The sequence below is a fragment of the Rhinolophus sinicus genome, linkage group LG10 (assembly GCF_036562045.2).
Source record: "Rhinolophus sinicus isolate RSC01 linkage group LG10, ASM3656204v1, whole genome shotgun sequence".
Lineage (NCBI taxonomy): Eukaryota > Metazoa > Chordata > Mammalia > Chiroptera > Rhinolophidae > Rhinolophus > Rhinolophus sinicus.
This window is the reverse complement of record NC_133759.1, coordinates 107,718,518-107,740,490: the sequence shown is the minus strand read 5'-3', so window position 1 is coordinate 107,740,490 and position 21,973 is coordinate 107,718,518. Positions and strand designations below refer to the sequence as shown.

Genomic DNA, 21,973 nt, shown 5'->3' with positions numbered 1-21,973 from the left:
ACCAAACACCATCCGCCATTGTGTGCCGACTCATCCATCTTCTCCCCCTGAAGGGGCCACTCACTCCCTGTCCCCCAGCTGGAAAACGCATTAAAAATGAACTTCAACAACCCAGTATTTTCAAGTGAGGCCAACATACATTTGTTCACGAAGCTCTTAAGAAGTCACTATTACCAGTCATGTGATTCAAGGATTTATTAATTCATACATGCAAAACATACTGCTAATTGCATTAGCAAAAGATCAATGTAAAAACACTCCACAATCCTGCAACTGTCAATTTAAAAAATTTTCTAGTGGTTGAAAGGTCCAACCTTGTATGCTTGCCAGTGGGTAAGTTGTAGGGAACTAACTCCATTAGCACGAGCACGGGGCTTACACAACCCCACAGACCCAAGGGAACACTGTTAGAGCCACGGGAAGCGTGCCCGCGCGGGCATGGTAAGAGTGTCAGCGTTAGTCAGGGGACAGGTCGGTGATCTGGCAAGACAGTGATGTGAAGGTTCGTAGTTTAAGAATATCAAATATTTTAAAAACCGTAAAGATGCAACACATGATTTTTACATCTAGTTACTAGAAAACTAAGGAAAGCACTTATTAGCTTGAATAAAGTAACATGAAAACAGGAATGCACTTTTACTAGTCTACAAAAAAAGTTTCTAATGCATTATCAAGAAAAATTATAATACAAGGAGGCATATTGCTCATCAGGTTCTATAAGAAAAGCACTTACTAAGTTAGCAACTATGGGAATGACCAGTTCAAAGATGAATTAAATGCCCGATTTTGGGAGGGGCTGCAGATTTTTTAAAAAAGGAAAAGCTTAAGAAAACACTTAGTGATTAACTCATTAATACCGACTTTCTTCTTCATCTACTGCATTGGAAATTAACCTTTTTAAAATTTTACCCGTGACACTTCTGTTCCATTGAATTATTACGTGTACAGTGTAGTGTAAATTAATCTCCACTTCATAGTTTGTCGAAATACTGTCTTTGTCCTTTGATCCCATCAAGTGTCGCACACCCTCCACCACAGTGTGCCTGCAGCTACAGCAGAACACTTCACCAGAGGGGCACGGAAGAGTTCTGTCCAAAACCTCAGCAAAAGCTAATACGCTAATTAAAAAAAAAAAAAAAAAGTCACTACAAAATCAAGGAGATCCATCCAAAGAGTTGAGTAGTTGCACTCACTCCATTGTGACATACAGTACAATGTTAGGGGAACATGGGCAATGCATTCAATGGCAACATTTCAGAAGAGGCTGTACTGCTGTGTGTGAAATGAGAAAGTGTCTGCCTTTCCTAACTTCAGACGCTGTTCTTAAAGACAAAGGTGTTTCAACAGTTTAGTGCTTAGTGTTCTTAGCACAACAATGCAATTTAGTTCTCGGTATTTTGGCAACTCTTACTCTGAGCAAGAATAGGGGCTTTTGAAAAATAAGGCCTTAAAAAGCTTGTCATTTTAGGGCTAAATTTTAATAGAATGTGAAAGTTTGAACTCTTACATTTTAAACAAACAAAACCTAAAAATTACTGATTGGTTCAAAATGGTTTTATGGAAAAACTAATCTGTAACAAAAACTTGGCATTGAGTGCGAAGGCTCCATTGTTTTTTGAGCAAAGCGTACAAAGGTTCCAAGGGCACAGGGCAGCAGGAGACGGGGGCCCAGACATTTACAACAGCAGGCATTTTCTCTTCCTCTTCTTGACAGGAGGTGGGCAGAGAACGGCTCGAATGGCTTCGTCAAACACTGTCTTGAGGCCGCGCTGTGTGAGAGCCGAGCACTCCAGGTACTTTACAGCACCTGCCAAGAAACACAGTCTTTTACAGCCCCGTGGCAGTGTGCATGCCGACCCCCCCTTTTCTGAGCAGAACGGGCGAGGCAGCCCCCCAGGCCCGGCCACCTTCGACTGGCAGGTGAGGCACAGCACAGCAATGCCTAACCCCATCTCCTCCTCCTGAACACTGAACACCATGCGCCTTGCATAGCTGCTTCCCCAAAAGTAAGCCACACCCTGAGCAGGCGGAACACTCGCCACTTCCCCAGACTGGACCCGTCTGTATCACGAAAATAAACCGTGTGGAAAACGAACATGAACAATGCACTTCGTACCGATCTCCTTAGCCATGGCTAAGCCCTGTGGGTAGGTGATGGGCGTCAGCTTCTTCTCCTTCAGTTTCTCAATCGTGTCTTTATCGTCCCTAAGATCAAGCTTAGTCCCCACCAGGATGATGGGAGTGTTGGGACAATGGTGTCGCACTTCAGGATACCACTGGGTACGAAGAAAGGTAAAAGGTTATATGACACTCCTTTATGAACGTTCTTCACCTAAGTTACGGCCACACGTCACGCGTCCCTACAGGCCTTCATGCAGGAAACTGCACCCACTCTCCAGCCTTGTTCACACCTTCAAGGACCACAGGACTACCTAGACACGGGGGCCACCTGGACCACCGGGCTACCTGGACATGGAGCTACCTGGACCACGGCGCCACCTGGACACGCGACTACCTGCGGATGTTGGATTAGGAAGCAGGCCTCCCAAGTTAACAGCCCCACAAGATAGGCGCTACTTGTCAGTAAGTGCAAGAGGGGATGAGGATGGGAAGGTCTCCGCCACCCACAATCCACTTTATTTTTGGTACAATGAGTCAAACTGTTAGATCAGCTTGGAAAGTACTTCATGTTCGGGGATGAGAATACACTATCTGGACAGCTGTCGCCATTACCCCACCAATCACTACGATGGAAGAACATCTTGCATGTATCGTTTCACTAAGTTTGTGAAAGATGCAAGAGTAAAAGTCATGGCCATCATTTTTATTAGACCAACTCCAAGGGGCTTCGTTATTTTAACAAGGAACACGGAACTTCTGAATCAGAGTCTGAAACTTTAGAATTCTGCATACTGAAGTCATATACTTAAAAAGCTGATTATCTACCTTAGCATTACTAAAAACAATTTAAATAACGGAAAATTTCTATCAGTCAATGGCATTTTATTAATGTTTCTTCCTGAAAATGACATTATGTAACAAAATATTTTTCTAAAAAATTCCCACTTACCTTTGCACGAACATTTTCAAATGATGCAGGACTCACAAGAGAAAAGCAAATTAAGAATACATCCTATAAAAAGGAAACACAGGGAGGCGTTTAGAAAATGACCTGGCAATGACCAAAGCACTTGCTTTCTAAATGCTGCTGGGAATGGCTCATCAGCCAAGTGCGTGCACTACTGAGCACCACAGCCTGTGTACGAAGCTCACGCCTTAGACACACCCCTTGGTTTTTGTCAGATGGCTCCCACCCCAGAACCAGCACGTGAAGCAGCCAGTTACGTGTGAGAAGGGGGAAGTGGAGGGCGGAATACGCTACAAGTTACTTGAAGCCACGGAGGCATCAAATCAGACCCCCCGGAGGCCTCTTTTCCATCACCCCCAAGTCCCACTAGGAACCTAATGGCGTGTTATACACAGGGACAAAATCAAGGTACTACAATAGTTTGGTAAAATTTGGTCTGTTTCTCAAAACATCAGCTACAAATGGTATGCTTTTCATCAAGCTTCTCGTCTGCATGTGAAGTATAAACATTTTTCGATGATCGCTCGGTTCCAATTAAACTGCTTCTTAAGAACTGCCAACAGTCGCTGGCCCAGACCCAGGCTCAAGTATTTGCTAAATGAACACGTTTCCCCGTGATGTAGGCTGGTCTGGTGTGTAAGTGGTGTGTGTCTTCCTAGCTGTCACAGCCCCTGCACACAAACATGGCCTCTGGAGAACATGCCCCAGGAAGCTGTATCTGAAGTCGAGTCAAAGAAAGAACTAGGTGCAGAGTAAGTACCTGGAAGAATTTCTGGCTAAAAGTCAAAGATTTGGGTTGTTTCTCCCATTCTGTACTATGTGAAAAGTCTAAATATTTGCCTGGATTAAAAAATGCCCATGCATTTCTAAAATACTAAGTTTATAAAACATTTTCCTGGAAAAAGGCAATTACGCTACTTTGTGAAATGCACCCAATCCCAAGCTAACACTTTCATCCAGCTGATATCTCGTACCTGAAAAGGAAAGAAACATCCCACACAACAGCTTTTTATGAACAACATTTTCAAAATGCTAGCGCATGCACAAGCTTGTCCAAGAATCACCACGACATTTTGGCCCCTGAGCTGATTAGGACACTTCAAAGCAGAGTGGGGTTAGCTCACCAGTGCCGCCCACACAGCCACACCCAGGCAGGCCAGGCACCGGGACACCACAGCGGAGAAAGAGGCCCTGGCAGCCCCGGTTAGTCCTGCCCGACCAAGCGCACGGCCCGTGGGGAGTTTCCAGGTTTCCACCTCCACCAGCCTGGGGAGAGGACCTTTCCTCAAAGCCTCTCTTCCTCCTTTCACTCAGGAGGAGGGAAGAAAGCAGTTTCCGAACCGCTTTGATTCCAGCTAGTAGGTAAACTGGCACGCTCTAATGAAAGCATGTGTCATCAAGCAAAACCCCAACCTTGAGTGAATTAAATATAAGACACTCAAGGGAGGTGAGGCTCAACAGGAAATCCTAGGAAAACTATGAAACGAGAGAACAGATAAAGCTTGAAACTGAAGTCGACGGAAAGTTTTACATACGGCAATCGGCTTGTCTTTGCCCCTGGAGGTTCTATCCTTACCATACGTTTCTCCAACCTAGTAATGCACGAGAACTTCGTCTGAGGTTAGTAAAAACTGAGGAAAACAAACATCAATACAGCCTGTTATTTGTTCTTCATCAGAATTCTGTCTCAACCCTCCCACAGTTTTGATCTGGAAGCAGATAATGATCTCACAGGTCTATGATGCCAAATGCCACCAAAACACTCCACCAACCAACCTGGCAAAGGCAGCATAAGGAGGGGCTGTGTGAAGGTCAATAGTGGTGAACAGAGGTCAAGTAAATACTGAGAGGAGACGGGGCGCTCCCCCGGGGCAGCAAACACAGTGGGTTCCTTTGCCCAGGAAGTTAATGCTCAGTCCCTCCCTCTACAAAGGCACGTTCATGTGCTGTCACTGGCATCCATTAGTGACGCACACCTTTCACAGATCTCCATCCGAGTTCTCAGACACGAGCCCAGTGAGGCCACAGCAAACGGCACATGCACCTGTCTGTGAACAGGCCTCTCGGTGAAAGGCTGTCCGGGAACAGGCCAGGCCTGCGAGCTGTGGCCATGACAAGTCTGCCTGTGCACAAACGCTGGGAGTGGGCTCTGAGCTGAGGGGTCTGCATTACGGAGACAAACAGTGTTGCGCACTGGGACCTGCAGCTCCCCGCCCCCTGCACATCTGGATGAGGCGGCCCAGAAGTGACAGCATGTCCAGTGTTCATCACAGTGCTTTCCATTCATTCCTTTGTCCTCCCAAAGTGGAAAGGCTGGCTCTTGCAGCGACACAGAACCCTAGAATTCAACAGAGCCCTGGAACACTTTCAGAGACAGACAAAAAATTATCTTAATTTCCTCTCACTCAAGCTGCTCTGAGTCACAATTCAGAGATCTTAAAGGTCCTGTAACTTCCAGGTTCAATCTGTGACTATTGTGAAGATGTGTCCTCAAGGCCTTGACGTGATACCAATCTTCACTGTGATACGGGGACCCGTGGGGATGGACTGGCCACAAACTCACCTTCAAAATGTCCTCTAGCCACAGCTGTTCTACCCTTTTCAATTTTTAAGAACATCTTTTTGGATTAAGAACATGCTTTCCATCCTTCGTTAATGTTACACCATCTGCCGGTTCCTCCTTCCTTTTTCTTCCCCCAGTAAATATGGCTTTAAGGAAACACTTTTCGTGCTTCTGATACTGACCTAGCATGGATTGTTCCGACCTGTGCGTTCGGCCCTGACACCCTGCACTGTCGGTCCATGCTGCTCATCCCTGCCCGGAGGTCCCTCTATCTATCCGCCTGTCCTTGTGACACTCAGAGCTTCCCAGCACGGCCACCTGCGGTGTGGCCGCACTCTGCTTTCCTCAAGGTCACAGGTCACTTGTGTGTTCTGGAGCCTCTTTAGTCCACTGCGCTGTCAAGGCCACAGGCCCACCTTTCCTCTGGACTTGAACGCTCCTTTCCTTGCATCGGCGGTCATTTCTGACCATGCCGACTCCCAGTGGGCCTTCAGTGACTCTGTCACTCCTGTCTCGCACACCTGTTCTCCCTCTCTGGTCAAAAGCACAGCAGTTCTTACCACAAGAAGACGAGTCTGCTTAGCAGAACGAGAGCGGGCAGACCTCTGGATGGCTGGAATCTCAGCACTCCAAAAGCACTATCGTTTCTCATGCTCTCATTTTACTCTCTTCCAAATGCTTTCCACCATGGTTTTACTTTCAGGTTTGGAATAATTTTTAATACAGGCATTCCATGCGCCAGGAAAAAGACCAAGACATACAACGGCAGAGAAAAGCCACTGCACGTGTATCATCAGCGTGGCGCTAACCACGCTGAGGGTGACGAGCAGAGCAGCCCGCCACTCTACCACTGCCAGTTTGTATGGAATCACACAATGTCCCAGGACACCAACATCAGACAAGGGACTGTGTGACCGAGCTGAAACTGAAACCAAAAGTAAAGAAAGAAACAGAAGGGCACGCCACAATCTTGTCTAAGCACAGACAAATCCAAGGTCACACGCAAACTGCCAAACACCCCCTCTCCCAGCTGAGGCAAGCGTGTATGTGACCACTTCTGTACGAATCGCAGCTTTAGCCTTGCTCCATCCCCACCTTCCAGGTAAGGTTTATTCAAATACTCAACCCTAGAACTGCCCTGCTTCCTGTCAGCATCCAAGCCAGAGCAAATCCCCGCTTCCCTGAGCCCTCACCCAAGTCACCCAACCCAAGCCTAACGCTCACCACGCAGTCCCCCAAAGTGTGTGTCTGTCTCCCTTGGGACAGAGTAACAGCCCCAATTCTGTTTAACCACAGGTGTGTCTCTCGAGAGCTTTGGCTGGAGGACACTAATGCTGCAACAGCCAACCTAACAAAGCCCGAAACCTTTGGAAAATCGTAACAGTCAAGCTAAACACTGCGGCTTCTGTTCTTCTCCAATACTGCAGTCATCTAGCCCCGTATTTTAAAACGCTTCTCAAGTCACATACAGAAAATGGAAAGACTGGCATGAACCACTGGGGTCCTGGCTGACCCAAACAGAAACCAGCAGATCTAAGCAAACCAACCACGGCGTGTGTCAGCACACACAGGTCTCGGGCCTTTGACTCTGGCAAGGCACGTATGTCTGCACTCACTCCACTAAACACTGGAAGCGGTAAGTGAACAGTGAGCGGGCCCCGGGCACGGGGTGGGGCTCCGTACTACGTGGAGCATGCCTTGCTCCTGCGCACGCCAGTGGAAGGTGAACATGCAGATCTTACACAATTTTTTTAAAAGAGAAGGTAAAGACAATTTACTAAGGACAGAAAAGCCCAAAGGGTTACTTAATTTAGAAAAATAAAAGGCTGAAGGGCAATTTATACTGAAGGTGGACTCCTTGCTCACCATCTTTTGGAGAATGAAGTAGAAGCTGACGGTTTAAACAGATCTCACTTAGCCACACAGAGCTACCCAGTGGTGAGGGATGGCGGCATCAAACGGCCACAGGAAACACAGCGTCCTTCTTCAGGACGCCTCAGGTAAGACATCTGCCAACTGGCCCTGCCAGAGTGGGTCTGAGCAGTCATGGATAAGCCACGTGAACAGGCCTGTGGACTACAGAGCCAACAACTGAGACCATGTTCCCCTGGGTACAGAGTGTAGCTTTCTTCCTTGTTGCCAGCGAGAAATGCAGGAAGGACAGCGCGGCTCAAAGGAGGGGACCTTGTACGCAGCAGTCCCTTGGCACTTGGGGCCTGCCCCCTCAGAAGCCAAGAAAACATCTTCATTTCAAAGGAGGCCTGGCAGGCGTGTCTGGCTGCTGTCCCTCGCTCTTGGGCAGTCCCACATGCCCGCGCTCACGAGGTACCTGTGAGCTACCTGAGGGCCGGCAGCACATCTCACTCCCTCTCTGCTATTCAGTATTTCATAGGAAAACAGCCTGTCGCCTCACAGAATGCAACATCACAGTCCAAGGCCTGGCTCCAGAAGGACGACAGCCACTCGACTGCAGCCTCGCCACTACAGCCTGACTCAGCTGGTTACTGCCTGTGTTCTTCAGCACAAAGCAGGCCTCCTGCCAAGTCACCTGTGACTTCCCATGGGAGACTTCCTCAGAGAAAAAGGGCACACCCGACCCTTTGAGTCACAGGCCATAGCTGAGTGACACCCCGCCCTTCCAGATGTATTCCAGGGGGTTGGAGACTCCGCCTCGACCAGTCACTATGTCTGCAAATCCATTCAGAATCTGGAATTACTGAGCACCGCTCGTTATGGAATAGTTTCCTAAACATATTGAAGAACTGGCACCATTTGTGAATTAGCTGGTTTGTATAATTATTCAGTTAATTTTCAGCTGGAGATTAACTGAAAAACCATGCAATTCAAAACCCCCATTTTAGAGTTCTGCTCTTTGTTTAGCACTGTCACCAGAATTCAGCTAAAGGCTGATTATCAAAAACCTATAGCTCAAAGAAACTGTATCTGGCAATTCCTCTAACAGGAAATAAACAAAAAAGACAATGACTGTTGCATGGAAAAAGCTGCATTCAAAAGTTTAAAACTATCATTATTAAACAGGAAGTTAATTTAAAAACAACAAGATTTCACTAGCCTGGAACTAATTCGTAGTTTTTCACCTGCACTCCCTCCCAAGACAGTGATGGTTAAATCAATCTTAAATCAATGGAAGGATCAAAGCCTGCCTTCTGCAGATGTCTCCTGACACTGACCTTAACCCCTCTGGCCAGCCTGGACTGAATTTGGGTTTGGCTGTGACATGAGGAGCTCTCCAGATCAATACACCCACATAAGAGAGGAGGAACCCCAACAGCAGCTGCCCTGGGGTGTCTGCAATGTGCCTGCGGTGCTTCAGATGTATTCATCTTTGAAGAAAGAAGTAAAGATCAGAGATGAAGAAAGCTGCCCAATGCCACACAGCTAGGAAGAGAGACAACGGGACTTGAACCCAAGGAATTTGCTCAACTGCCTCTATACTGTGTTGGCCAGTTAGTCACAAAGTCTCCCAAGTTGTTTGAAAAGACTTTTAAAAGGAAGAACAAACATGTGACAAGAGAAGCAAATGATACAAGTAAGACAACTGCTTATTTAAAGAGAAGTGGCTTCTCACCAGGTTTTCACCAGCTCCTGCTCTAATTAGCTTCGGTAAATAGATTATTTAGCTGTCTGATATAGAAGCAAAACTAAAAGTTTTTCTGACTGGACACAATGAACACATTTTTACAGAACTGAAACCTCGATCTACACTGAGAAGTTGGGTACTAAAGCCATAGAAAATAAGCATGTTTTACACAAAAATAGTATTAAACCCACGAGATTAGTTATAATACTAACTTCACCTACAGGAACCACAATCTTAACTACCGTGTTTCTCCGAAAATAAGATGTAGCGGGACGATCAGCTCTAATGCATCTTTTAGAGCAAAAATTAATATAAGACCCGGTATTATATTAATTATATATTATATTATATTATAGACCCAGTCTTATATTAACACCAGGTCTTATATTAATTTTTGCTCCAAAAGACGCACTAGAGCTGATGGTCCGGCTAGGTCTTATTTTTGGGGAAACACGGTATCTTGTAACTAACACTTGTTAAAACTGGTTTGCAAAAACAAAACAGTATCTGTTTCATACAGCTAAATGACAGTGTAAACTGCTAAATGAAATGTAAGCGCAGTATCAGTAACTGGCAATGCTCAGAACATAAAAACAAAGCCGTGGTTTGCATCGAGGGGGCTCTGCATGCCTGAACTAATTTCACTTCACTTGCTATGCTCACATACCCCAAAGGCGGCAGTATATATAAACAAATCCATAGGTGGCATGCAATAAGTAAACACTCAGGAACTGTGTACTTTAAGGGCACGTTAAAAACCAGTCATGATCCTTACTGTCTGCGGATAGGAGAGGGGCCGTAGTCGGTCGTAGTCCTCTTGTCCCGCAGTATCCCACAAGCCCAGATTCACGGGTTTCCCATCGACCATAACATTGGCAGAATAGTTGTCAAAGCTGTAGGACGGAGGCAGATGGTTAGTCTTTAACCTTGGAGCATAAGGCACAGGTCCAGGACCCGAGTCGCTGACCTAGCAGGGGTCTCAGAGGAGGTGGTCCTGAGAGGCTGGGAAGGGCCGGAGGCCACGAGGCCAGCAGATGCCCCCTCCTGCAGGCATGAGGCGCAGCCTTATGAGTTTTGAAATGGAGGGAAACAGTGTAGAGTGTGAGGGAAACAAATGCACAACTTGAGGAAAATGCCTGAAAAACAAAGGAAAGCTACCAAGTTTCACTGAAACAAATTACTGTCAGCAATGAAAAAGCTTTCCCTTTAATAAACAGAACATTAAGGTTTTTCTCCCAGGAAGAAATAAAGTATAAAATTAGTCCCTCTTTCAAATCCCACTTGTTGAGTTATTCACAGGCAAGTGTGACTCGCTTTCAACAAGATGGCACCTGCAACATCCCCGAGTGTAGGGTGGTAGTTAGTCATGCGTTGGTCACCAAAGCGCAGTGGCTTTGAGAACCTTTTGCATCATTTTCAAAGTGAGTGTACCGGATTACACATACATGTACGTTAATCTGATGTTGCTACATACAAGTTAGTTAACTGTAAGAGGCAGCCCAGAAAAGCCTACAGGCTGACAGGGAAAAATAAGGTTGGCATTAAAAATTTACAAATATCATAGAGTAGTTCACTACAAAGAGAAGCTGGCATTGCCATTTGAAGCAGGGCAAGTGCCAAACAGAATACAATACATCAGCCTTTAAATTAAAACTCCAGAATTCATTTTTACACAGTCTGAAGATTAAAACTTAAGGTCTTACTACACTGGGACAGCAAAGTCAAGGTCTGATTAAGGTTCCAATGTGGTTTACAGAATTTAACGAGCAAACGAGCTTCCATAAAGAAAAGGCTTGATGTGTTGTACCTCTGACTCCATGAGAAAAAGGTAGATTATTAAATAAACTGTAGTGTGACTTTTCTCCCCATCTGGGAAAAAGAATCAGGTTCCTGTCTCACACTATACCGAAAAATAAATTCAAAGTGAATTAAAGATAAAACCTTTAACCACAAAAATCTTAGAAAAATCACTAGAGAATATTTTTGCATCACTGAAGTAGGAATGGTCTTCCTAAGTAAGACAAAACTCAGGGAAAGGGCAGAGGGGCATATTTACGTAAAAATGTTACACTTCTTTATGGCAGAAGACACCATAACAAAGTTCAAAGACAAATGAGAGACAGAGAGATTAATGTTTCTTATATACAAAAGTTCCATCAGTAAGAAAAAATTTCAGTAGAAAAATAAGCAAAGAATTTCAACAGTCAATTCATAGAAGACTATAAATGGACAGTTAAACATTCAAAAGATTTTAACCTCACTGAAGATCAGAAATGCAAATGAGGCAACTTTGTCGATGCATGTGGACCAGCATGTATTAAAGGGTCGTTTCAGTCACAGCTGGTCGAAGTGATAGCCTTTTAGACAGTAAATGGGTAGTGTCTGTCAACATTTAAAATGTCCATTCCCTTTTGATTTGGCCCAATTCCACCTCTGTCACATGTACACAGAGACACAGCACTGTCTGTAATGCCCCCAAGAGGTAAAATCAGCTACAGCATGATAAGGAAGTCCCCACCATCAAAGTGGGACGACATGGACAGTATGACTCCACTTCTATGAAAACAAGCACGACACCCGAGGGAGCCCCTGAGTACGATTGCTGTGCCTCGGGTGACATGCGTGGGACCTGAGGTTTCCTTCCAGCAGGACGGCAGCTGTGAGGACAGAGTGCTCTGAGGCTCAGCGGGCTACATGGGCTCCCTAATAACCCAGTTTGCCACCTCCATCCAATTCTGCTGCCCTATGGAATTAGCAATTCCATCCTCCATGGGGTCCCCCTCATTTCAATGCCACAACTCAACAGTGACATGTAACTAGCAGATTACTTGCCGGAAAGGCCAATTAAAATAGGTTCACGTTCCAGTTCCTTCACACACAGAGCCTAGAAGGCCAAATTTATCTGAAACTCTTATGTTAGCCAGTCTCTGTACTTCAATTAGTTAACTGTCTTTTGTTTCCTGAATGTCTAAAAATCAATGAGGAAAGCTGTGTGTTTATCACTATGTGGAACTTTACATTAAGTATTATTTAAAAGCCCAAATACCTTACAACTAGACTTTGGTGAATGAGATGAAAACTAATCTCTTTTCATGTAAGGATTAAGAATTGCTTTATAGCAAAACAAAGGTCAGAGGTGTCCGAAAAACTTATCACAGACAAGTTAATTTCCAATTTAACTCAAAATACTTACACAGTGGGGATATACTCTCCAGGAAATGCATTGGTTGTGTAACTGATCAGGAGGCAAGTTTTACCTACAGCTCTGCAGAGAAAGAGAAAAAAAGTGTAAGTTACTTAGTCAACATGAATTATTAACTTTATTCTGTTAAAATAATTTATAGAAAAAGCAAAGCGTATACACCAAGTACTTAGCATTTAAAGAAAACTATTTCTATAACCTTTTAACACTACTCATATATTTCCATCCTGAAATTTAAAACAAACAAACTAAATTTCTCAGAAAGGCAGGCAGGAGCCTTCGTGTCCTGTTTAGGTAGGTGATATTAGCATAATAGTCAAGAAATAATTATTACAGGAACAGTATTTTAAAATTGAAAGTCTTTTCTGTGGCCATCTGTAGAAGTCTTTCATCCAAGAATCTTCAATTCTACCCTCAAATTATTCTGATGAATACTAACGTGCAACTATAGCTTTCCTCTGCAACTCCCACTCTGCCGCTAAGTAATACATTTTGTTGCCTCGGAGTGGCAGCTCTAATTCCAGCACCTTCCTAAAGCCATCCCGCTGGCAATCAGTGGTGACTGTTCTCTGAACAGAGTGCTTAGTCATAACCACCACACAGAACTATTCTCACTTTAATTCATCTGTATTCATGTGCTACCCCCCCTCACATATCACCACAAGCTTTTAGAGCAGCTAACACAGCAGAATCCAGACATATTAATTAGTGGCTCAGGGATACAGGAGTAAACTTCCCAGACAGCTGCAAAGAGGAGCAAGTAAAAGAGAACCATGCACAAATACTCCAGAGACTGGAAGGCCTCCGGTAATGGGGTACAGTGTGCCATCAGGCAGTGGTTAGAATAGGGATGGAAGTCTCCCGACTACTTCCCTTTTTTTCCAGAGAACATCACCTAAAAATTAAGATTACTGCAGCGTTAGCCAAGAAGCGGTCTCCAAATTTTACAACATTCGGATGGTGAGTTCAGGGGCTTCCAGAGCCTGTGACCCCGGCTGCCTAGTGGTTCCCCGAATGCTCTCCCCACAGGCGCGCATCTTTCTGCTGTCCCCTGTTGGCTTACCAAAGTTATGATGACACCCTGGACGTGGGTTGTAGGATTCTGTTGTTCAATCTCAACTACGATAAATTAGGATTCACCATCCAGAAGTTATGTGCTTTTCTATTTTCTCTGCACTCTTAGCTTAAGGCAAAACCTCTCAACAAGGGCAGATAATACAGGCCACCCAGTCTTGCCAATACTTGTTTCACTCATAACATTAAGGGCTTATCAAAAGTTGGACCTCCCCACCCTGAAGACCTCAGAGACTCAAACATTACATCATCAGGAGGAAGCGTCCCACTCCGAAAGGCTTTCTAAACAGAGATGACTCACAGGCCATACATTTTGTTAAAAGCTTAGAATGTCAAATAAACCTGTAGGAGCAGGAGCCTAAGATTTGTAGTCATTACCCCGGATCTGAGATCCACCCAACGCCAACTCCATCACTCACTGGCTAGAATTTTGGGGTAAGTTTGAACTTCCTTATGCCTCGGTTTTCTCAACTGTAAAATGGATGTGAAACTACCAACTTGGTCACGAAACCATTGTATTAATTCCATTTCAATCTATACCAACAAACTGTGTGCTATGCCAGGAAGTGTACAAGGTGCTAAAGATACTGCAATGAACATGACCTCGTGGAATTTATGCAGTTATTTAATTCAAAAGTGAAGAATGCAGTCGTGACACAAGTGTTATTCAGGATGCTCTGAAACGTACAGCAGAGATCTGACCTGGTCTTGGGGCGGCTGGGGAGACTGTAATGTATGCTGAGGCTTAGGAGGAGGGACATGGGAGGGAGAATGTTCTTGGCAACGTGGCAGCGTAGGGGGAGGCCCAGGACTCAAAGAAGCCCGCTATATCTGAAGAAGGAAGAAGGAAGGGGGGAGTGACAGAGGAAAATTTGAAGAGGTTGTCGTCTCTTGTTAAGGACATGGGACTTGATCTTACTTGGGAAGTCACAGAAGGCTTTCAGTTGCCAAGAAACCAAGAGATTTGCATTTTTAGCAGAAGCCTTTGACTGCAGTGTGCAAGGAAGACTGAGGAAGCTGGGACTTGAAGCCGGAATCTAAGGAAGCTGCAGCTGCTGCTCCATTCCAGTCACCAGCCACGGTGGTCTGGACCAAGAAGGGGGTGTGGGGGGGGGGTAGAGAAGTGGGCCATTTCGAGAGCTACTTAGACTTGAGGCAGAACGAGCACAACTTGGCCACAGGTTGGATGTGGCAGCTGAGGAAGAGAGCTGAGTCTAACACCATGGTAAGTGAACCTGTTCAAAATTACAAATGATGTGTAAAAACGTTAACAGTTATTGCTACTTAATGTCCAGGATAAGCAGCTATAAAGATTCTATGTTAAAATGTAGCAGCACTTCCTTTAAGATCCTGGCCTAAGTCTCTTTGTTAGATGTATGAGGAACAAAGCCATTAGTATAAATATGACCAACTGTGTTTTAAATGCTCCAAAATTTCTCTTCCAGAAACTTTGTCTTCAGCTGAAGCATTATCTTTTGAAAGAAAGGTTTAACTGTAAAGAAATTCAAAGTAAAGACATAACCGGACATTGACTGAAATTTTATAACCAATCATTATTTGCTATAAATCTGTGTTCTATAAGAAAACTATTAAATTATATAAAATTATAACTTTAAATAAAGTACATGTCCAACCTTGGATTTAAATATTTACTTAATTTTTAAAACAGATAAAAAGAAAAAGAAAACACTTATCGAACTCCCATTAGTGTATTTATTCACTCCTTTTGAACACACTCCGCAAATAAACGCCAGAGGCCAAAGTCAACATGGGCTCTGGGCGAAGTCACAGCTTCTCCCCACAGGAAGAATGGAGCCCTATTTGGTCACAGCCTGGACTGATGCTGCTGCCGATTTTCTCGAAGTTACTATTTGCTCTGGAATTTCCAATTTTATATATTTAACTGCTTGGTTCAACCTCTTTTTAATCTTTGAAAGATGCCGTAACTCTAGAAAATGAGAATTAATCCACTGGAAGGAAGTTCACATGAGTGCCTCTGCTCCATCTAGTAGAAATGACCAAGATTAAAGCCAATAACTTATGTTCCTATTATGTTCTTTATTTTTCCATTAGGAGAATTTTAAGCAAACTTTTTGCTTAAAATGTTTTGGGTAAATTTCGGTGTTAACTCCTGAAATCTATAAACCAAAACTTATAAGAAAAAAAAAAATCTAGAAACATCAGCAATTTCCTCATGTTAAAAAAAGTAAGGGGGGCCGGTCCGGTGGCTTAGGCGGTTGGAGCTCCGTGCTCCTAACACCGAAGGCTGCCGGTTCGATTCCCACATGGGCCAGTGGGCTCTCAACCACAAGGTTGCTGGTTCAACTCCTCCAGTCGCGCAAGGGATGGTGGGCTCCGCCCCCTGCAACTAGCAGCGGCAACTGGACCTGGAGCTGAGCTGCGTCCTCCACAACTAAGACTGAAAGTACAACTTGAAGCTGAATAGAACCCTCCACAACTAAGATTGAAAGGACAACAACTTGATTTGGAAAAAAGGCCTGGAAGTACACACTGTTCCCCTTCCCCAATAAAATCTTTAAAAAAAAAAAAAAAAAGTAAGGGATCCCGGAAGCTCAAAAATTGTAAAAGCCCTTGAGTGCAAGCCCTCGCTATACACTGAGAGGGTACGGGGACTGTAACACAGGCCTTCGATAAGGGCATGACTATGCAGAGAATATACTACTTAGAAAACATATGAACTCATACAGTAGTTTCATGCAGCAAAAATACCAAAGCCAGTCTGAAATTCTAATGTTTTGCTACTAACGGGACACTGCAACCAACTTACAGAAAGCCATCTATTATCACCGCTGGAGGTTTCAAAAAATTCAGACTCTGAGTACTTTCCAGAACACTCAAAGCTGAAGATACTACCAATAGTACAGTTCAAGTCTGAAGCAGCCTTGACTCTAGACCGCCCTTCTAGAACCACCAATCCTAACCCTGGGGGGTAGTGGTGATATGTGAGCTGAAGATACAGAGTTCAAAACAAGAATTTATATCTAACTGCATATCAATCTCATTCTCCTTCAAAATCAACTCTATTAAATCCTTGTAAACTATTCCATCCAATAATGGGGATATGTGATAAAGCAAACAGAAAACTGTTGATTACAGAATCCAAGTGGTGGGTATATGTGTGTTCACTACACAATTCTTCCAACTTTTCCGTATGTTCGAAATTTTTCACATTAAGATGTCAGAGGAAAAGTATTCCTTTTGATGGCATCTGGTAACAGCCAATCAGGAATCGGTAGCAGGATTCCTGATTAAACATCTCCTTTCTAGGAAGACTACAATTACAAGACAGCGAGCTACCTGGTGATGCAGAAGTGAAAAAGTAGGAAGTACTGAGATACGAGGTGACTAAAGCAAAAGACAAGAACATCATAAAAGGTGGATTTCAGGTTTCTAAAAATGGCCTCCTGGTCCTCCTCTACTAAACCAAATCCCAAACTTTTAATGGGATTATCATTTGAAACATTTTTTAAAAGCATTATGTATAATTTTACCAACTAAAATCAAATACTAAACCTAAATCTGGAAGCCAGTGTGGAATTCAAACACCTTTACAAAAGGTCAAAAATATGGAACCTTTGTCTCAAGAGGAAAATATACAGACAATTCATGAAGCTTAAAAAAAAACTCAGGTCGGCCCAGTGGCTCAGGTGGTTGGAGCGCCGTGCTCCTATCGCCAAGGTTGCAAGTTTGATTCCCATGTGGGCCAGTGAGCTGCACCCTCTACAGCTAAGATTGTGAACAACGGCTCTCCCTGGAGCTGGGCTGCCGTGAGCGGCCGGCAGCCAGTGTACCCAACCGGCAGCCAGCAGGAGCTGCCGTGTCACAGCGGCCGACCAACAACCAGCAACCGACGGCCTCAGCAGGGGGAGCGCAAGGCTCATAAGACCAGCATGGGCCAGGGAGCTGTGCTACACAACTAGACTGAGAAACAACGGCTTGAACCGGAGGGGCGAAGGGAGGCAGGAGAAAGGGGGAAAAAACAGCCTCATGTAGCACGCTATCGCTGACTGTTCAATGGAAGTGGAGAGTAACTGGTGGACATACACTCCTATAAAGACCACACCATGGAAGGCCATTTACCATGCTCAAGGAAAGAAGTTCCCGGACAGCAGCATCTGTCCTAAAGGCTAAAGGGACCACTAGCCCCATCTGGACACCAGTTTCTACAGTGAGTGAAATGAGGGCTTCAGTCATTCACTCCCAGCCTTCTGGTAAACCAAAGCCAAAAACAACACTATTCAAAATGGTTCTTTATCAATATTTGAATGTGAGATGCTGTCTTAAGTAAAGCTGAGAGAAAATCTCAGGTCAGAGGCCACCCAAATAAAAGTGACAGACCCTGTGTTTAGGATCGACTGTCTTAGAATTAAAAAGTACCAAATTTATGTCATATTTTACCCTCAATGCCAAATTGCCACATAGGAAATATCCATTAGAAGAATATAGGCTAATTGACCCTAATTATAATGACATAGCCTTTAACCATAATTCCCAAGAACATTTTCAAAGGAAGCTTCCAATTTGTGGAACCTTGGTTAGTTTGCCTTCACTGCTTAACCTGTCTTTAACGGCCTGGAAGTCCACACATTAACTGATTTCTCAGACCCACAAAATTTAGGTCCACAGTTAACAGCTTTAACAATTTTTGAATAAAAGAACATTCTAACTATATCACCAGGAATATATTTTATTTGGGTAAAAGCAGAAAAATATTTTTCGTATGGAAAACTAGGTATCTAAGTTCTGCACTGAAGTAATGTTTGCTGCCTATTGTCCGTTATTTTAAATAATACAGCCGAAACTTTTTTGTAAAGGTACATTTCACTTCTAATATCGCTCAGCCCTAGTCAACATCAATGTTAAATACAGTATTAAAAAACTGAAAAAACTCACGTCCAGGAACTGTTTTCTGCCTAATACTCCCTTTCCAGAGCCTAGCAGCGCCTCTGAGTATCCTAATAACAGCCGCTGGCGCGTAAAAAGCGTTCAGCAGGGGCCCGCAACGGCGAGGCACTTCACTTCCAGCTGAATCGTCACCACTTCCCCTTGCCACACCTCTCCTGGGGGATGAGTGATGTGCTCAGGGTTTCCCCAGCCGTGGTGGGGTGTGGGTCTGAAGGAACCATCCAGATCCCATAGCAGGCATTCAACAAGTATTTGGCTAGATGAGCCAATCGGAACAGTAGAGGTCCACTCCATAAGTTATAAACTAAACATATCTGCTATGCTTATGTTTTAGTTTTAGAAATTTTCAAGTAAGAATATTACTATGGCTAGATACTAAATTGTCAGCACTGACTTTTTTTTCCTTCCGGAAACAATTTCAAATGTCTTACTTTGCAATGACAGAAATAAGCTGAGGATTCATCAACTCGCTGAGCGGTATAAAAGCTACACCAGTCCTAACGACACGACTGGGGAATATTAATCAAAAGGCACAGTGATGCCAGAACTCTTCCTCCCACTTGACCCGACTCCAAAAATGTACCAGTTGCACTGGGACTTGGACGAAACTGGTAGTAATTCTTGGAGCTTCCCTGTTCACGCTTAACTACTCGAGCAAAGCTGAGACACACAATTTTGCTCGGATTACAATGAGATTGTTTCTATGGGAGAAAAACAACTGCATAAGACAAGTCTTGTCTTCCTCTAGGGCCTGGAACCACCACAGACAGTAATGAACAGAAACGCCTTGAGTCACAGGGCCGCTCGGCCCCGGGAGCCTGTTCTGCTACATCCCATACCGAACGCACGAAGCGAAGGCCAATTTTTTTTTCAGGACCACACCACGCTCGGAGGAAAGAACCGTCTCAATCACACCCAGCTCCTCGCAGCTAGAACCTTCAAAGTTTCTCCACGGAAAGAGCAAAAATCATCATTTAAAAAATCCGAAAAGTAGCGAAGTACAAGCGGAAGATCCCCCCTGGCAACCCCCAGTTTAGGGTCCCCAAAGCAGCTCAGGCAAATTCTGGTCAATGACGACCGACCTGAGCGCCGGGGCGCACGGAAGCTCCCGATGGGGCTCGAGAGGGTAAATCAAAGCCCAGAAAAGGTCCTTTTAAGAGAAAGGCAACTCTCTAAGCCCACGTAATCCACAGGCAAACGAAGGAGGCTGGCGGCGCGGCGCCGGGGAAGTTCGGCCCCGCGGTCAGCGGGCGCGGGGAGAAAGCGGAGGGTGGAGTTCACTTTTCCCTCCGGCCGCCGTCGGCGATTCCCTCCCCCACCAAAAAGAGAGGAAAAAAGCCGGAACCCGGCGCGCGCCGCCGGGTCCCAGGGAGGGGTGGCGGCCGGCGCCCCCCGCCCACGCCCCGGAGAGGCCCAGGCCCCGCGCGCGCCCGCCCGGCCCCCGCCTGCGCTCCCAGACCCGTCCGGCCCCGGCCCCCGACCCCGGGCCCCGCACTCACCCGTCTCCCACCACCACACACTTGATGGCCTGCATCTGGGCCGCTCGCTGGGCCGCGGCGGCGGCGGCCGGGCGCTGAGACGAGAAGCGGCGGGCTCGGGGCGCGGCAGGCGGGCGGGCGCGCGGCTGCGGACGGCAGGGCGCGGGGTGCCGGGGCCGCTGTCCACGCCGCCTCGCCCTCCGCCAACGGGAAGCCGGAGCCCAGCAGCGGCCACCACCCAAAGCTGGGGAAAACTGCAGAGAAACAGGAAATGGCCGCTCCACTCACATCCGGCCACCCCTCCCCCGCGCCCGCGCCGCGGCTCCCAAGCTCGGGGCGGGGCGCTCCTGCCGGCGCGCTCACCGGCTCCTCGCGGCTTCGGGGACGCTCGGGAGCGCTCGGCGCCGGCGGGGCGCGCGAGGCGCCATCTTTGCGCGCAGACGGCGCGGTGCGGTCCTGGCCTGCGGTGCGGGAGTCGCCGTGGAGAGCAGCCCTGGGTCCCAGGGGCCACGTTCCCGGCGCCCCAACCTACTCCTGCCCGAGGCCCGCAGAAGGGCGTTGGTCTGTCCATCCTGTGTGATGACCGTAACTTACGTGATGACAGGCACTTCTAGAAAATTCGGAACCCAAAACTGTAAAGACCATATGCCGTACCATTATTCAGACATAACCGAGGTATATTAAGCCCCAAATGTGCTGAACTTTCTTCCCTTGCCTATGCACTTTATATTATTTTTAATGCGTTGAACACTTACTATGTCCTATGCTTTCGTTGAACAGAAATTTTAACTTCCACGGCTGAAAGTCATTTTAAAAGAAAGGGTTTATTGGATCATTGCTAGCTAGAAAAAAAGAAGACCAGGGCCTGGGGCATAGATTCTAAACCACCAGCAGCCGCGCCAGGTGGAAAAGGCAACATGTCTGCCATCCTGGTGTCAACCGGCTTTTTTAGGGAAACAGTTTGGGGAAGAAAGATGTAGGTTGTTTTGAAAGAATTTACACTGGCTACAGATAAAGCTGGTGGGAGAAGGTGCTGCAGAGCTAGCTCTGGGGTAGGCACTGAGTCCATAAGGAAGAAGCATTTGCTGCTTTGGACTAGTGCTGGGCAACAGTCTAGAAAGTTCATACTTCAACAAGAAGTGGAGGGTTTGATGGCACCTGGCTATTATGTCTTTTAGATAATTGTGGGAATAGCCACCTGGAACTTGAAAGTTCCAACCTACACTAAGGAATGTGAGCAGTCTTGTTAGCTGGCCCCCAGCTACTAACAAGCTAACTGTTCTCTTTTGCTCACTTTCCAGCCGGTTATAATTTAATTTAGAGCATCGCAGAATTTTTCTCCTCACTTAATACCAAGTTCTGGAGATAATGTTCTGCTAGCAGACCATTCAAGTGCCAATGCTTTGGTGTACTTCTGCTCAGTTGTTTCTTTATATACATAATGAACATGTTTTAAACAGCATTGTGAAGTCATACTGAATCATTAGGACATTTTTAATGGCTGCTTACTAGTCATTCCATTATGCACATGTACCATAATTTAAGCATTCCTCTATTATCTGAGGGTTGAGTTGTCCCCATTTGACAAACAATGCTGGATGAACATGTTTGTGCAAAGATCTTTATAGCTTTATTTCTTTAAACCACGTTCCCAAAAATAGAGTTACTGGCTTAATAGAGGGTGAGTGTTTTTAAAGCTTTGGTACTGTTGTTACATTGCCCCCCCTGCAAGCTTCACACTCCCTTCAACCCTATGTGAGAGTGGACCGTCTGGGACCGTCCACTGATATTTTCATCTTTTAGGCCTTCTCTTTGTATAATTCACTCTGTTGCTCTGTATTGTAACAGTTTTATGAAATCAGGCTTTTTCTACACAAATTTTTTTAAGAGTTGTTTTTTTTTTTTTTTGTCTTGCAATTATTTCAAAAGAAACATGTTCCCAGGGCAAAGGGCATCCCCTTTTTACTCTGTTCATAAAGTTCACAACTCCCTTAAAAACGAGTTGAAATTTCAAGTGCAACAGTGTCCCCTTTGCTGATAA

At 45.4% G+C, this 21,973-nt stretch overlaps 1 protein-coding gene across 1 annotated transcript; it reads right to left on the bottom strand.

Moving 5' to 3' along the window:
* Nucleotides 1–180: 180 nt before the first annotated feature.
* Nucleotides 181–20,372, bottom strand: RAC1 (Rac family small GTPase 1). The gene is made up of 6 exons (XM_074313943.1): nucleotides 19,954–20,372; nucleotides 12,446–12,517; nucleotides 10,028–10,145; nucleotides 3,071–3,133; nucleotides 2,117–2,276; nucleotides 181–1,807 (listed from the first exon to the last, which is right to left on the bottom strand). Exons 1-6 carry the CDS (start codon nucleotides 19,986–19,988, stop codon nucleotides 1,677–1,679), a joined length of 579 nt encoding a protein of 192 aa, XP_074170044.1. The 5' UTR covers nucleotides 19,989–20,372; the 3' UTR covers nucleotides 181–1,676.
* Nucleotides 20,373–21,973: the final 1,601 nt, after the last annotated feature.

Coding starts and splice junctions, on each gene's coding strand:
- RAC1 (XM_074313943.1), bottom strand. CDS start 19,988: ATGCAGGCCATCAAGTGTGTGGTGGTGGGAGACGG. Junction 10,146..12,445: donor GGAGAGTATATCCCCACTGT/GTAAGTATTTTG, acceptor TCCGTCCTACAG/CTTTGACAACTATTCTGCCA. Junction 3,134..10,027: donor CCCTCTCCTATCCGCAGACA/GTAAGGATCATG, acceptor TCCTTTTTATAG/GATGTATTCTTAATTTGCTT.